At 38.0% G+C, this 15,213-nt stretch overlaps 1 protein-coding gene across 5 annotated transcripts in view; it reads right to left on the reverse strand.

The window, feature by feature from the left end:
- POPDC1 (popeye domain cAMP effector 1) overlaps positions 1-15,213 on the reverse strand; it is a 40,492-nt gene that overhangs the window by 17,578 nt on the left and 7,701 nt on the right. For all 5 annotated transcript variants that reach the window (XM_019630688.1, XM_019630692.1, XM_019630690.1 and 2 more), the window contains 4 exons: positions 13,087-13,274; positions 12,251-12,359; positions 4,112-4,279; positions 1,754-1,895 (listed from right to left, as the gene is read on the reverse strand). In XM_019630688.1, the coding sequence (XP_019486233.1) occupies positions 1,754-1,895; positions 4,112-4,279; positions 12,251-12,359; positions 13,087-13,274 (607 nt within the window). The remainder of the gene's footprint in view (positions 1-1,753; positions 1,896-4,111; positions 4,280-12,250; positions 12,360-13,086; positions 13,275-15,213) is intronic.

Below are 15,213 nucleotides of genomic sequence, written 5' to 3' on the forward strand. Positions count from 1 at the left end.
CCTGCACTCAAGGGCAGCACACTTCTCTACAAACACTGAAGTTTGAACTACCCATGTAGGGAATGGCTGTTTGGATTAAACTCATGATTTACTATAAGGAACAGGGAAGGAAACAGACCAGGAGTTATGACCAGATTCAGGCTTGTGCTGAGATATGATAGCTCATGTCAGGTTAGAAAGGTCATGTGACTTACTCCAAGTCACACAGCAAATAAGTAGTAGAGCAAGAACCCAGGTCTGTACGCACAACATGTGTGATCAATCCACCAAACACCTGGAAATACAGGTTTCCGCAGGCAAGTGCCATACAATCATGAAAACATGTTTTAATTCTACTTGAACTTTTTTCCCCCTAAAATAGTTTTTACCCCCAAAATATTTAGATTATATAATAAAATACCACAAAAAACAAAACTGATTTTAAGACAACAAATGCTCATACTATATATAGCTTGTTCTTGGTGCTTGCTAAAAAAGACTGTAGAACTAAGAAAAAAAAAGTAAGAACTACAAAGAGAAGCTATTCGGTAGAAAAATAATTCACACAATATTTAACTGCAATTCCCTTTCTGCTGATCTTTCTTAGTATAGTAATCACTATGCATGCAGTTCAGATGGGTCCAGCTGAAAATGCTTATTGACCACTAAACTGTTTCAACAAGGCATGGAATACATTTGATATGCTAGTAGATTGCATAGTTTGATCAACCTCGGTTACTTTCAAAAAGTTATTTGGGGATAAAATACAACCATGTCCAATTTCTCACTTGTATTGCTTCTGAAATCTTCTTTAAGTCCACAAAACATTTCTATGCCTAGACTTTGCTTTGGAAGCTTATACCAATTACATGGTCTTGTCAATTCCAGCCTCTCCTAACCCTGCAATAATTAAAAATCTTAATCCAATCTATCTAAAGCATCCAAAGTTGCAAGATCATTTACATAAACAATTAGGTTTGTTGAATGTGTATCTATATTTCCTTAAAAGTTACTCTGGATTAACATATAATTGGAAATATTAATAGTTTTTAGTCTATGCAATGGGAGAATTTATCTTTTCGCTATTTTACATGAATTTGTTCAAAGTTCTTATACTATCATTCTTGGAATAATTATTAAAATAATTTTACGCAATTAATTCTTGAAATAATTTAGTTTCTCTCATTTTACTTATGTATTAATCTTCAATATCTGTGTCATTATTGCTACTTAAAATGTTTTACAACAATCTAAACTATGGAAGGATCTTGGAAAATTTGCCTCTTGGTGGATGCATGAATGAGGTGACTCAGTGGTTATCTTTAGGAAAATTCCATATCAGATCACCTGTTAACTTTTGGTGCTCACACTGAGATAACCAGCCAGCAGTAAAATATTCAGCAGTTGCTTGCTACCTTTTTTAACACACTACTGGGTCTAGGCTTTCACTAGAACTAAAATCTTGAAAACAACAAAGCTGAATATCCAGCAAACCATAAGAATCTCTTTCACACTATTCCAGTGAACCAGTATTTAAGAAAAGTATATGGCAAAACAAGTGAACAGTTTCTGAAATAGAAATAAAAGTTCTACAGTTGCATTTTAGCCGATGCAGAATATAGGAAAAGCTAGAAAAAGTGATTACTTTTATTGCTACCTTTAGGTTACCAAAGAGTTACTTGTGAAGTTATTTTTCTGATCAAAGTTGTCATTTGTCTAGTTCCAATGACATCCATCAGAAACCTAAAGTATTATCAGTTTGGGGATAACTTACGAAGAGAGGACACGCTGGAGGTGCCCCGAAGAAACTGGTGTAAGCCGTCTTCGCTGTCACTGGAGCTGGCTATACTGTTCCTCATTTCCAGCATGGAGATCTGCGTGCAAAGGCTGAGCTGGTGTTCCAACTTCTTGGTCTTCTACAAAGCAAAGTTTTAAGATTTCTGACATCTATGGGACTTAGAACATACTCCCTGTCAGCAGCGTTTACTTTTCCTTGAAATAAAAGACTATCTGGTGCATAGTAAGTGCCTAATAAATGTTAGCTATCATTTGTATTCTATTACTATAAATACATTATAATAAATTTTATATACTCAGTAGCCCATTTATTAACCTGAAAAATAATAAGCACCAACCTGATTTGATAAACAGCCTAGATAAGATGACCTTAAGAGAGCACAATCCCATACTCACAGTCCCTGGAGAACAGTACTTATCAATGTTTTGCAAGTTCTCCTGTGAGATTCTTTTAATTTCCTTCTAAGCAAACATGGAGAAATGAAGATCAAATTGCAAATTGTTGAAAACCTAAACAACTCTGAAATTCCTAACTGAATTGCCACAGGCTTCCATCCCATACCTCTCTTATCACTTACCGGCTTTCTGGGAGTGAGCCTGACAGGAGGATGTGCAAGATGGAAGACACCAGGGTTAAAACACCAACTTCCTGCTCGCTGAGGTTTGTCAGCGTTTCTCAGTCTGCAACCCCCCCGACCCCCACTCCCACCCCTACCCCCACTGCCCTGCCTTCCCTGGCCGACTGCACACCCCACTCCCTCCCACTCACTTACCATCTTCCTTAGGTTGCTTAGAAGACTCTCTATGAGGAGGCTAGCACCCCATCACCACAAATGGAGGTCCCTGACATTTAGAGACACCTCTAGGTAACGGCAAATATAATAATTACAAAATATTTCCTTGCTCTTGAGAAATGATTCCTTGAAGGGTCTCTAAATTACAGCATCTCCATTTCACTTAACATATGACTAATTAATGAAAATACAGGAAAATATACAGAGGGTGCCAAAAAAATGTACCGTATTTGCCGGCGTATAAGACGACTGGGCGTATAAGACGACCCCCTAACATTTCCACTCAAAATACAGAGTTTGTTATATACTCGCCGTATAAGACTACCCCCTCTTCCGCACACCTTCCACACACCAAATAAAAGGTAAAACAATATCAGATTTGATTTGGCCCACTGAAGTGCAAACAAGCGTATTGTATTTCGTGTCACCACATAACCGTTTTGGCGATGTTGAGCCACCATGTCTGCTACATGTTTTTCGAGTTCTGGCCAGTGTGGGGTGCCTCTTCTTAATGCACACTTACCCCTTGGCATACTCTTTAATGCTTTCTTATTTGATTTCCAGTCCCGAACCATCTTTTCTGTTACTCCATATTGTCTTGCAGCAGCACAATTATTATTTTCCTTAGCAAAGTTTATAACTTTCAGTTTAAAATTTGCATCATACTTCTTTCTTTTGGCTGGTGCCATGATAGGGATGATAGGGGTTTGACTGGTCGACATTTTCTATGCTGTACTGTACAATGGTGCAGTATTGTGGTTGGCTGTTGGCTGTATACAAAACCTGATTTGATTGGTCCCTGCTCCCTGTTTGCCCGCCCTGTCACTATAGCAGTCTGGTCCACCCTTGCATCAGCATCTCCCTGGGACCTCACTAGTGCGCAAGTGCGAGCTCTTCAACATTCTAACAGGCACCATGATAGCGCAAAATCGCGAATCTTCAATGTATATGTAAAGAAATATACGGTAACCCGAATTACCACACTCGCAAAATCGCACACAGCCGACCATACACCCAGTATGGTATCGCGATTCGCGATTTTGCGCTATCATACTGGGTGTATGGTCGGCTGTGTGCCATTTTGCGAGTGTGGTAAAATCGCATAACAGCAAAATCGCATAACAGCCGAGCATACACCCAGCAGCGCTGCTGATGCCTGAACGGTATGTGGAATGAAGTGGGCGGGCATCGGGAGGCCACTATGGCACGGGGCAAGCACTATGGGCAGTCTATCTGAAGTGTACCTGGCGTATAAGACGACCCCCCACTTGGAGGCATATTTTTCAGGGCCAAAAAATCGTCTTATACGCCGGCAAATACGGTATACACATTTTAAGCGAGGAAAAAACTGTATTAAAATTGTAATACTCAGTATATACTGATAACAAAAGATGAATACAAGTCATGTGTATATATTTTTTTGGCACTCCCGGTATATTGCATAAAGTGAGGCATCCCTCACTATACATATTTATTCAACAAAATAAACACACTCAGGAAAACACTTACTTTAAAAAAACAAAAAAAAGAAAAACACTTACTTTATCATTTAAGGTGGGATCATTCAATGAGTAGAGCTTATTTGTAATGTCTTTTCCTATAAGATACCTAAATATTTCATATAGAAAAGGTTCTGATTCCAGAAAGTAAGTTAATCTTTCTCTTGACCAGCATAAAAATCTGCAGTTATCGTCTGCAATAATGGTGACCTGCCAAAGAACACAGAAAGCAAAAAGAACATCTATGTGTATGGATTATGATTATAGTGATTTGGGGAAAGGGAGGAGTAGAATTACTTATGGATATTATTATAGCAATGATTTGTCATATTAGTTAAAATAAGATCCATATACACAAGCTTCTGTAATTACATATTAGATTTTTAAAACCAAGCACAGGCTGATGTTCCAGTTGGACGTATAATTCATGGCTCAATATTTCTTTACACCCTGAAGATTACAACAGAGGTTTAAGAATACAGTTTCAAGCAAAGGAACTAAAGTTAAGATTTGTGAGGCCAAGTTATACATGAAATACCTCTGCCAGCTGACTTTGCAAATACACAGTAGAGAATGAGAAAACTGACTCGGGAATTGGTTTTAGGACCGAGGCTGTTAGTAGTAAGTATGGCTAGTCCTTCTAAAATGGGTATTTCTTGAGTGTGACCTTTCAAGGGTAGCTCCAAGGTAGCCTACGGGAAACATTCCCCCGTTAGCTCAGAACTGGGAAACCATACCCTTTTCTTAAGTATTGTTACATAGGAAAGTGGGGAAGCAATGTAATTGCACTATGCAGAACTCAAATATTCCTCAAATAAATCCCTTCTCCAGAGTGAGGGGTCATGCCCTCACAGCTCAGTGTCAAGAAGCCCTTCCTCCCACACAGACCTTCTATCTGTCAGTTCTCCTCTGAACTTCACGTGGCACTCACATCACTGAATCCTGGCACATCTGTCTCCCTTGAGCACTGACAGGAGAGACTGTGCACCTTTGCATCTGAATGTCTGTCTTCTAATACAGAGTGGTCTCAACGCACATTTATTGCATGAATTAACAAGTGAACACAAATACTGTTGAAAGCAAAAACCATTTTTACATCTCAACATTAAACCCAGTGCCTATCCAAGTAGGAGATTAATATAAGTTTGTGAAATTGACATGAAGTCCTATCTTGGCCTCCCAGCAAATATTTTCAAATGAGCACCTTCCTCTTTGTTCGTCACAAAATTAAATATATTTCAGATGAAAAGGGGGTATTTATGTCTACTACAAGAGACAGAATGAGACAAATCCCAGCTTCTCGCCTTATGTCACTAGCTGAAATCTGACCTTTAGCAAATTAGAGGGTTTGTCTACTTTAAAAAGTGTGTCAGTATTCCTAGAAAAAAAAGTTTGCCATTATTTATTATATTAAAAGTAGGAAACTCCAAATCCAAACATATTTGAATTTAAGAAATGTATTAGTAGCTCCATGACCCCATAAAACACTAAATTCCATTCATTCTTTCAACATACGTTATTATGCACGTACTTAATGCCAGATACTGTTCAAGGCACTGAGGTTACAATGGTGAACAAGAAAGACAATATCCTTGCCCTGTGAAGCTTACATTCTAGTGGAGGAGGCAGATAATAAATAGAGAGATATGACACCTTCAGGTGGCAATAAGTATTTTTGACAAATACAGAACAGGGGAACGTGGTAGAGCATGACTAAGGAATGACAGTCACACATAATGCCACTCATTCTATATACATATTATACTTTTAAACATTCAAGGTGCTTTTATATCTGTCACATAAATGGATCCTCAAAATTGCCCGGTAGTAAATAAGGCAGGTAGTAATATTCTTCCCTATCATTTAGATGCCAAATGAGAAGTGCCAAAAAATGTGTTCACGACACATGTTAATTAGCGGTGGAGTGAGCACTTCTGATTTCCAGCCCAGACGTATTTTCCCACCGGGCCAAACCCTACCCAATGTGTCCAGTGTTCTTTAAGATGATCCTATGGAAAGTAATCTGGGTAAATGACCACGAGTTGGCTCACAGTCCATCAAAAGTCCCTCATACAAGGAACAGGTAGCTGGACACATGGCATGAAGCCTACATCCTAGTAGAGGAAGCCAATAAGTAAAAACATATGACAACAAAAGATAAGATTTATAGGAGAAGTATAAAGTCAAGCCACTCCTAAGGAGTTCCCAGAAATCATAAGAGATGGGTAAGTAAATGCAAAGCAACTGAACAGTATTCTATAGGAGTGATTAGAGAAAGGTGGGCACTGGGTGAGCACTCACAGTGGCCCAGCCATGCACCCCAACGTTTGAAAAATGGGTTTGGAGAGTTGAGGTCCCTTCATTTTGCAAGGATGTCATACATAACTTTGGAAAATATAATTCATGTACGGTGGGACAAGGAATTAAAAAAGGAGTTGGCAATCTTTCAAAAGAGAAGAAATTGTATCTAGGTGACAGATAAGGCATTTAACTTCTTTTCAACTATTTTAATAACCTCATTTCTACTGAGGCAACCATTACTTTTAATAGGATACTATAGTTTGTTTAACAAAGCCATTTCTTATTGATGGCTGAAGAATACTTCAAACATATTTAATTTATTATTAAATTTAAACTTTAAAATAGTATCCTAATAATAAGGCTATACCTGCAGTATGTATGAGTAACTTACATGTCCATAAGAACAGGCATTTAGTCGGAAGTGGGTAATTAGCATATTGACTGAGGTCATTTTACTTGATAGCTAATGCTTTATTTCTGCCTAATAGTTTTATTTTTAATGATTTCCTGTCAGAACCATCAAGTAAAACATATTTTTAATGGGGAATAGTTAAAGCTTCTGTAAAATAAATTTGCATCTTGAGTTATTAGGGTACCTCAGCAGTGCCATGTTTGAGTTCTTATAAGAGATTTACTGAAGAAATAAAAGCAAACAGGGCAATGGACACATAAAGTAATTTCTTTCAGGTAGAGTTAGACTAAGCGTTTGCTGTGATTACCTCAAGGTACTGGATCAGTCCCCTCACTTTAGATTCCAAGCCAATTCCACACCCTCAAGAACAAGGGTGTCTGAGGGAATTGTTACATGTGCTAGAATCGGAAACAGCAGTCTGACAGTATGACTGGTTGACTGTCCTCAGGGAACAATTTATTATTTTCTTCATGTATTGTACAACATTTCATATACCAGGAACATGAAAATGTCCTAGAAGTGATCTATTCAACTAATTCTTATTGAGTTCAGATAAGCATTTAAAATATAGCAGAGTCAAAACTGGCAGATTAAATTGCTCTGCAGCTTTACCAAAAATTTTGCTTAATATTAGGATAACTTTTATTTAAATACCCGCTAAGATTTAATGTTCACTTATTTCACAAGAGCTTGGACATCTGCCTCTATGACAGTCTTCTTCCCTTAAAGTCATTAAGCTTTGATTTTGGGGCTTCACAGCACAGGACATGCTCTTGACTATGGGAGGGCAACAGCAGGAGATAGATACAAAAGAAAAACATGTAAATGGCAAAGAAGAAGAAGAAGCCAAACACAAAACATAACTCCTACCTTTTGGGTTTTTAAAAAATATTTTAAAATATAGCTAACATACAATAATATGTTAGTTTCAGATGTACACAATAGTCATTCAACATTTATAGAACTAAAGAAGTGATCACCATAAGTCGAGCAACCATCTGACACTGTACCACGCTATCACAATATTATTGACTATGTTCCCCATGCTGGACATTACATCCCATGACTTATTAATATTTGTTTTATATATGGAAATTTGAACCTCTTATTCCCCTTCACCTTTCCTCCCCTTTTAAAAATTTTCAAATATAGTTGACATTCAATATTATTTTACATTAATTTCAGGTGTACAGCATAGTGGTTACACATTTATGTAATTTAAAAAGTGCTCCTCCTGACTAGTCTAGTACCCACCTGGCACTATACATAGTTACTACCATATTATTGACTATATTCCCTATGCTTTACTTTACATCCCTGTGACTATTCTGTAACTACCAATGTGTACTTCTTAATCCCTTCACCTTTTTCACCCTGCCCTCCAAGCCCCTCCCATCTATCACCTCGATAAATCTCGTACCCATCTGACACCATACATAATTATTACAATATTATTGACTATATTCCTTATGCTATACCCTACATCCCTAGGACTACTTTGTAACAACCAATTCGTACTTCTTAATCCCTTCCCCTTTTTCATCCACCATAAAACCCCCTCCTGTCTGGCAACCATCAAAATATTCTCTGTATCTAACAGTTTTGTTTTGTTTATTTTGTTCTTTAGATTCCACATAAAAGCGAAATCACATTGCATCTATCTTTCTCTTTCTGACATACTCTACTTAGCACAATACCCTCCAAGTCCATCCATGCTGCCAGAGAGGGCAAGAACCCATTCCCTTCCCTGGCTGAGCAATATTCCATTGCATATATGTACCACCTCCTCTTTAGCCATTCATCCATAGAAGGAAACCCATGCTGCCTCCACATCTTGGCCATTGTAAACAATGCTGCAATGAACATATGGATGCACACGTCCCCTTGAAGTAACGTTTTGGGTTTCTCCAGAAAAATACCCTGAAGTGGGATTACTGGGTCCTTTTTGTCTCTTGTTATGACCTTTGTTTTTAAAGTCTATTTTGTCTGGTATAAGTATTGTTACTCCAGCTTTTTGTTTGTTTGCTTCCATTTTCATGAAATATCTTTTCCCCATCCCTTTACTTTCAGTCTGTGTGTCTTTTGATCTGGAGGCTCTTGTAGGCAGCATGTGTAAGGATCTTGTTTTCTTATCCATTCAGGTACCCTCTTTTGATTGAAGCATTTAATCCATTTGCATTGAAAGTAATTGTTGATACATATGTAGTTAGTGCCATTTTATTATTCATATATATATATATATATTTATCTTGAAGAAGTCCCTTCTAAGATTCCTTGTAATCTTGTAATTTTGGTTTGGTGTTGATGAACTCCTTTAGCTTTTTGTTGCCCTTCCATCCCTCACCCTGAAGCTAGACAATTCGGTTCCTCCCCATATGTCCCTGGTGCCTTTTGAGCTGCTGTCCCAGCACTGGAGCTCAGAGTGAGTGAGTCCGACAATGATTAAGTCCATGTGTGGGCCCGTTAAGAGGAGCACCTGGGACTCGAGCCACTCTGTCTCACTCAGCCACAATCTTCACTGGTTTTCACAGCCCGAAGTTATGGGGACTTTTCTCCCTGGCACTGGAAGCCTGGACAGGGGAACCTGGTGTGGGACTGAGACCCCTCATTCCTCCCGGGGGGGACTCCAGAACCTAGATATCCTTCCCAATTTTTAATAGTCACACGCAGATATGGGACCAGCCCATTCCATGTCTCTGCCCCTCCTACCAGTCTCAAGGTGGCTTCTTCTGCGTGTCCATAGTTGTAGGGCTTTGATTCAACTAGACTTCAGGCAATCTCAGTGATGGCCGATCTTTAGTTTGTTATTTTGATATGGTTGTGAGAGGAGGTAAGCACAGATTTTAGCTACTCTGCCATTTTGACTGGATCTGACTTCAACTTTTTGTAATAATGAAACTCAAGATTCTATGAACAGTTCTAAGTAGCAACTTTGGTCTGTAAGTACTAAAATGACTGTAAGCACCTAGGGAGCAGCCGTAAGTTCAGAATCTGTTTTTTCAGCTCTATCACTGTATGTATCATTGTAATTACCACATGTACCTAAATATTTGCTGTGCAATCTCAAGGGATAGTCATTGAGTCCATTTGGCTTTCTTTCCTCCTTTCATCTTATTGTATAATTCATTATACCCATACCAAAGAATAAATTGAAAGAAATAAAAATTCAAAGGAAGTAGCTCCTCATCAGAATACTTGTAACTGTTCAGAGTTAGAGAAAAATAGGATTGCCGGGTAATGGGTGGAGCAGTTTGACCACTGACAATTTCAAGTGTCCTCTGCCATGGGCACAGGTAGTAAGAAATTGGCCCTAGGAACACGTGAGGTTTTTCATTTGGGAACTTGCTTCTGTAAGAGGCAATATACCCCTACAGAGATGTGCAACAGCTATTTTTACTCTTTAGTAACTGTCAGTGGGAACATTTTGTAAACAATCAAAACACAATCTCTCCCAAGGGCTCACTCTGATGGAGTCTGCACCAATTGTACAGGATACAGGTTCGCTGATGCTGGCGTAGTTGTTATCCATTGACCAACTAGGAAATGCCACACTGGCCTCTATGCAGAGAAAAGCTGACTGGTGTTTCTAAAGGCTAAATAAATATCCTTCATCTAGCTACAGTACTTCGATTTTGGTCATGTCTTTGGAATCTTCATAGCCATTATCAGGAACATTTCTCAACTTCCAAACCCCAATCTCCAGCCCCCAAGAAGAAAGAACTGTAACTAGTGATAGGGATTCCTTTTTTGTTAAACCCAATTATAAATATAACCTGAGGTTCAGTGGAAAAGATAGTGCATGTTATATCCCTGGCCTCTTAGGGGTCATTTGTTTGTGGAAACAAAAGAAGTTCAATACCTCTCTAAATCCCAGTCTCTTCAGGATCATATGAGACCAGCTATTGTGTAAAAGCACTTGCTACTATACACAGAGAAATGGATGCAGCAGGTAAAAGTCAGGCTTTGGAAAAATAAATTGTAAGGAGGTCAGGGGAAAGAAAAATAGGGGAAAGAAGTGACCCTGTGCTAGTTTGTAGATGGTGGTGCTTAAAGAAACAGCAAGAACATAAATCTCAGTGCATAGCTGACCCTCACAAACAAAAGGTCAGAGTGTAAATTAGAGGAGCCAGGATATAGCATTTGCTTTCTCCTTCTATAGCTTAAGCTCGACCAGCTTGGGAACAGCATTGTACCCAGTTAGTAAACTTATCTGAGACCTTCTAGTAGTTATACATAACTTCAACAAGCTGCGTGGTCACTCAGGCCAGTTACTCAGGTGTTGGGGAGCTGGGCAGGGCTAAAACCATTGCAAATAAGCTAAACTGTATGTCTGTAAAGTTTCCCTTTAATCTCCATGTGGCATCCCAAATTGTACAGCATCTCAAAATGAGACTCAAAAATAAGACTTGTCATCAGGAAAAACTGACTTGTCTTCCCTCAGGCAATAACACCCCCATCTATTCTATTTCCTACCTGCATAGGTTTACTCTCTTGCTCATAAGCAACCCTGTTCTGAGGATATTTCCTTACTTCTGTTTATCTAGAGGCTGAGACTAAAGCTGTCACCCATTTTCGTGGTTACTTTCCTACCCATAATGAGGGGAATAAAATAGGAGGTCTGGGTACTTACAGAAAGCATCACAACAAAGTGCCACATCATGCCGCAATTATTTTTTAAGATACAAAAAGAATCACGCTGTGTAGTCCACATTCAAAGTGTTATAACTATGCATTTTATCATTCTTTGCCCTTAAAGATATTCATTAAATATAAAAGAGTAAAGTGATTAGATTTTTCTTAAGAATTAACAAAATAAGTTCCCTAGGGCAAAGCCAGTTATCTGTTTTTCCCCAATAAAAGTAACCAATTACATGTTTTAGGAACATTGATTATTCACAACTGATATTTTCCTTTTTTTCATAATAAAAGCATTAGATGTTTTCTATGGAAAAATTGTAAAAATTCAAATAAGGAAAAGGGAAGAAAACAAAAAAGCAATAAAACTTATAAACCAGAAATAACAATGCTAACACTATGACAAAATTAGAGTATATCTTTCCTGGCCTCTTTTTGTGTACACAGACACATTATTTTGTTTAAGTTTTACATTTGTTTAAGTTTTACAAAAAATGGGTATGTGCTATATGTGGTACATACTATATATACCACATAGTAACCTCTTTTTTCAATAAATCATGGCCACTTGTCTATTAATATCCTTTGGATTTTAATGAGATATGAACTAGTTTCAATCTTCTTAAAAATCATGCCAGATTTTAGAAGTTTTCATCACAAGAAAAAAGATTATAACATGTATAGTTATGGATGGTAACTAGACTTATTGGGGTAATCATTTTGCAATATATACAAATGTTGAATCATGTTGTTCTGAAACTAATATAATGTTATATGTCAATTATACCTCAACTGAAAATACATTAAAAATATATATATATGCCGAAACATACCTGGAATTTTTCACCTTTGTGCATCTGAGTTGATCTAAATTCAGGAGAATCTATAAAGGCACAGGGGTAAATGTTATGCAGAAAATGTCCTCGATAGGAGACCTTCATTCTGATAACAAAAATTAATGTTAATAAATGTATATTTCACAAATGACATGACAAACCTTAAAATCTCTATAACCTTATGGGTTTATATTTTGTACTAAGGTTTTAAAGATCTACTGATAACTGACATAACTAAAAGCACTTCATGAAGACAAGTATTTATTTCAAAATAAATTTCACCAGCGCTAAGAAAAAAACATGTTCCAGTTTTTCCACAAACATGTGCTTTCCAATGGGTATCATTGCTCTTATACCCAGAGTAACCATATGACTTATTACTCAAACTCAGACTCTTTTGAGAGAAAAAGGTTGGTATTAATAATTATTCCAGAACAATCTACATTAGCTCTCTGCTCAGAAATTGATATTCCTAGAAGTTATATTTGTGATATTCAAAAAATAAACACCTCTGAAACATACACAAGCTTCTTGAATTTTAATGTCCAATTTAAACCTACTTCAATTTTGACTCATTAACTTTAAATAAAAGGGTCAAAAAAGGTTGAAAACGTTCACAGCTGAAAGTCTGACATCACTAAGATTCACAGCAGGAAATTCTACGTAACTTGAACATGTCGCTCTGCAGCATTCCAAGATGCACTCGTAAAATGCACCGACAAATTCTGTGACTGCTTCCTCCTTTACTTGGCAATATTCCCTTCTATTCATTTCCAGAGGCCACAAGAAGATTCAAGGCAAACTAGGAATTTCAATTTCCATAGAACACTTACTTTCCCTTCAGAAGAATGCTAAGACGGTCGTCAACTGAGGTTTTATCCTCTGCAGCATAAGTCTGGCCCTTTTTCAAGGTTTGGATCATGCAAAACTGTCCAGTCAATCTTCTGAACAAATCTGGAGGCACTCGGAGTGGTTCAAACAATCGCCGGTAGATGCCATTGAGTTCCTTCTCAATCTTTACCTGAAATGCAGCAATGATGAGATGCTGTACTCACACTGCAACACTGAAACATTGGCTTCTGTGGTCTCAATACGGTTTTGAAATAAAAAAATTTGCAACACATACCATCGCCCTTCTGTATTTCAGTCAATGGAAACTTACCCAGAGAATAAGTGGTGATATAAGTTTAGATGCTAAAAGGGCACTTTTGCCCTTAAACTGAACTAAGCTTGTATGGAGAAGATTTGCACTATTGATCACATCTCTCCCTACGTGCTATAAAGCAACTGTGGAGATTTGAATGTTGTCACAGTCACCTTCTCAACTTTAGCATTTTCTATTATGAAAATACATTAAGTATTTTATCTACATGTAATTATCATTTAATGCATCAATATAGGAAAACAAACATCTACGGCGGCAATCATTGCTTCTCATTTATTCTGAAGCAAAGTGAAGAGTGTAAAAGGGTTTCAGTGGAGTTTATCGTAAACTTAAATGAATTCTGTAGAATAGAGAACCCACTGGCAAGTAAGGCTGGCTACTGGAGGAAGAGAAAAGCAAAATAGCTCAGTCACCTCTGTTGTCAGAGCATATGACCCAAGGCACAGGTCGTGCCCCCTCTTTGGGCCCAGCTTAGTCTGGGAAAACTGTACTGCATGTCAATGAACTTTTAGGTTCAAGTGATCATCCATCCCGAAGAAGTCCTTGGCGGTCACACTATGAAGTTTATAGACCCAGGTGACGAGAGCTATTCACGTCACTGCAGCCAATATTCTTCTTGTCGTGCTGTTTCATTTTAATGAAGAACCAGCATTTATATTTTTCAAAAAAGTAGGTTTACAGTCTGAGAAGAAACAAAATCACTGATGCTAAGTGATTTACTTATTTGGTGCTTCCACATCAGCAATTTCTGAACCTTATGTTCAAAACTTGGGGTTCTAGCAAGGTCTGATATATTCAGAAACTGTAATCCTCACTATTACTACCATCTAGCTCTTCCACTTCAGAGAGGTGGTAATGAATGTTTAAATTAATTTACTCCCGCTTCCAGCATGCACACTAGCCAATGTGGCACAGGAATGAACATATGAACCGAAGAATCTAGTGACTGATATTCATAACCTGCTCATCCTCCAAGTTTTAACTCAAGTCCCAATTCCTTCATGATGTGCTCTAATTCTTCTCTTTGAAAGCATCCACTCATCAAACATTTTTTTGAGCACCTATTATGTGCCAATTATGGTTGACAGGAACAAGGAATACAACAGTAAGTGTGGCAGGTAATACTGTTCCCAACTCTTTGCTGCTCCCAAGCCCTGTAAGAGGATTATACATCCCCTTACCCCATCGTACCCCCACATTATCAGGCGTGGCCACGCCACTTGCTTCAACCTATGAACTGTGAGCAGAATTGACATAGGCCCCTTTTGAGTAGATGTTTTAAGAGACACTGGGTATTTCTCTTTTGTTCTCTTGTACTTTTCTCTCTGCTATGAGAACGCATGTCAGACAGAACCTGCTGCTTCAGCAGAGACCCGGAAATGAGGAAGACACATGGAAAAGAATTATAGCTGACACACAAATGCCAGACTCAACACATAAGGTACATGAGGGAAAGAGCCCGTTGCTTTCACGTGTCCCTAAGATTTTCAGGTGAATTACACAGTATAACCTCCAGAAAACTAAGACAGCAGGCAAAGCAGGCTGGGCTGCAATGTTTGACGAGGTTATAGTATAGTGGAACGCCTATTCCATCTGTATCATTCAAATTGTAATTTCCTGTGAATTGTCTTGTTTTCGACATGCATTTCTGGCCTTCACCATAAGATTAGGTGGAGCACTGTATCTTTTACTTTATTGAATATTTGTGTGTGTGCCTTGGACAGTCAGTAGACATGTAGGGAGTGATTTCTTGAAGCCAGGCTGTTTTCCTATTCTATTTACATCTTTTTGTTTT

Source organism: Hipposideros armiger, unplaced genomic scaffold, assembly GCF_001890085.2.
Source record: "Hipposideros armiger isolate ML-2016 unplaced genomic scaffold, ASM189008v1 scaffold_932, whole genome shotgun sequence".
Taxonomy (NCBI): Eukaryota; Metazoa; Chordata; class Mammalia; order Chiroptera; family Hipposideridae; genus Hipposideros; species Hipposideros armiger.